Source organism: Phytophthora parasitica (assembly GCF_000247585.1).
Source record: "Phytophthora parasitica INRA-310 unplaced genomic scaffold supercont2.48, whole genome shotgun sequence".
Taxonomy (NCBI): Eukaryota; Oomycota; class Peronosporomycetes; order Peronosporales; family Peronosporaceae; genus Phytophthora; species Phytophthora nicotianae.
The window spans coordinates 311,541-313,198 of record NW_008649034.1 but is presented as its reverse complement, the minus strand read 5'-3'; the positions used below and the strand labels follow the sequence as shown (position 1 = coordinate 313,198).

General features: G+C 53.0%; 1 protein-coding gene across 1 annotated transcript; it reads left to right on the top strand.

Annotated features, from left to right (window-relative positions):
• Positions 1-52: 52 nt before the first annotated feature.
• PPTG_15207 (hypothetical protein) lies at positions 53-1,200 on the top strand (the record flags this gene model as incomplete). The annotated part of the gene is made up of 3 exons (XM_008912577.1): positions 53-61; positions 144-425; positions 863-1,200. 3 exons carry the CDS (start codon positions 53-55, stop codon positions 1,070-1,072), a joined length of 501 nt encoding a protein of 166 aa, XP_008910825.1. The 3' UTR covers positions 1,073-1,200.
• Positions 1,201-1,658: the final 458 nt, after the last annotated feature.

Genomic DNA, 1,658 nt, shown 5'->3' with positions numbered 1-1,658 from the left:
TTAAAGCAAGTATAAATGTCGCATATTAAGGTTGCAGTAAGGACTCCGAATAATGACTCAGGTCAGGATCCATAAAACAGACAGTCTGATACTCATTATTAACGATACATTACATTAAGTACAAAACCTAATTCTCAAATTAGTCGCCATCACGTGGTACATTGTACCGTGTGCGCGCTGTGTCCGTGTCTTCCGGCGGATTGTGTCGACTGTGGACAACGCTTTCGGTTCAAGTTGGCGGTGGCTCTGTGAGTGCGTCTTCTGGTCTGGCAGGTGATGTTGTATTGTCCAGTGGTATAGCTTCGATAGGCGTGGCGACTTCAGCCGTCGATTCTCTTAACGACCGCGCATGTGAAGCTCTAGTCGGTGACGGCGTGCCTATTCCATCCGACGCAGGCTCGCAAGACAGCGGTGCCATGCGCATTGTGAGTGGTATTTTCGCAAGCGACGCCGCCTAGAGAGGGTCGTGGCGATCAAAAGTGGAGAGTCGGTTGACGCTGTGCGGGGAGTGGCGGCGCTGTCTTCGGAAAACTCGCGGGCGATTAACCTTGTGCCCGGTGTAGTGTGTGTGTCCACCGACTCTCAGCCCAGTCGGATGCGAGCGTTGCGGGCGGATCAGTGACGCGGCAGCATCTGGAGGCACCGTATTCGTGACCAGTAGCTTTTCAACAGACGGGAGCTTCCAGATCCGTGCGGACCTTCGTCGATGAGCAGGTCTAGCGACGCTGTTGTGTGTATGTCGGTTCATCATCGAGTGTTACCGTGTAGTGTGCTGTGTCGAGCGACGCCTCTGGTAACAATGGGAAACATAGCAGCGTGTGTGTCAGTAGTTATTCTGACGGCTGCCTAAGGCTCATTTCAGGGCGACAGCAATGCGGCTGTTGCCGATGTGGAGTTGGTGGGGCACGGACGCAACACAGAAGGTGAAGGTGACGGCAAGGTATTTCTGACAAGCAGTGGTGATGCTATCAGCAGCGCGGGCATGCGGGTATCCACAAGCATCATGTCTGGTGGTTGTAGCGGTGTCATCGAGGTGCGCATGAGCCTTCAGCAAGTCCATTCGTATTGGTAGACGGCTCCGTAGTTTACGTGGTGGACACCTGAAGGTGACGTACAGGGAGAATGTGAAGCTTAGGAGCTGCCCATGGTCAAGATGAATTAGTTCTTTGTCATAGGACGGTGAGCTTTCGACGGTGCGGCATTTGTAAGCTTCGAAAGGAATGCTTTTGTCCGTCGCTGAGCTCTGAGATAGTACTATCCCCCCTTTATGCCGTATTGCGCGCTGCAAGTAGATTACAAAGCGAGTACTGGTAAGCATGAGTTTTACTGTTATCCACTGGAGGGCACTCCCTCCAGTGGGGACACTTGCTTGTGTAGTGCCGTGTTGAAGCTGCCGATTGGTCAGTGCCGCTGTTGATACAGCCGATTATGCTGTGCCACTGATGATGCAGCCGATTACGCAGTGCCGCTTGTTGACGCGGCTTGGCCTTTGCAGTGTCATCCTTGAGACGGTGGCTGCAGTAAGGTCGCACTTGTGGTAACGGCGTTGGTTGCCGGTGTGTCGTCGCTGTCATCTGGTACAATATTTCACACGAAGCCACCTCAAAACGGATCTCGAAGAACGATGTTGTCCTGGTCTACAGTCTGCCGTCGAGAAT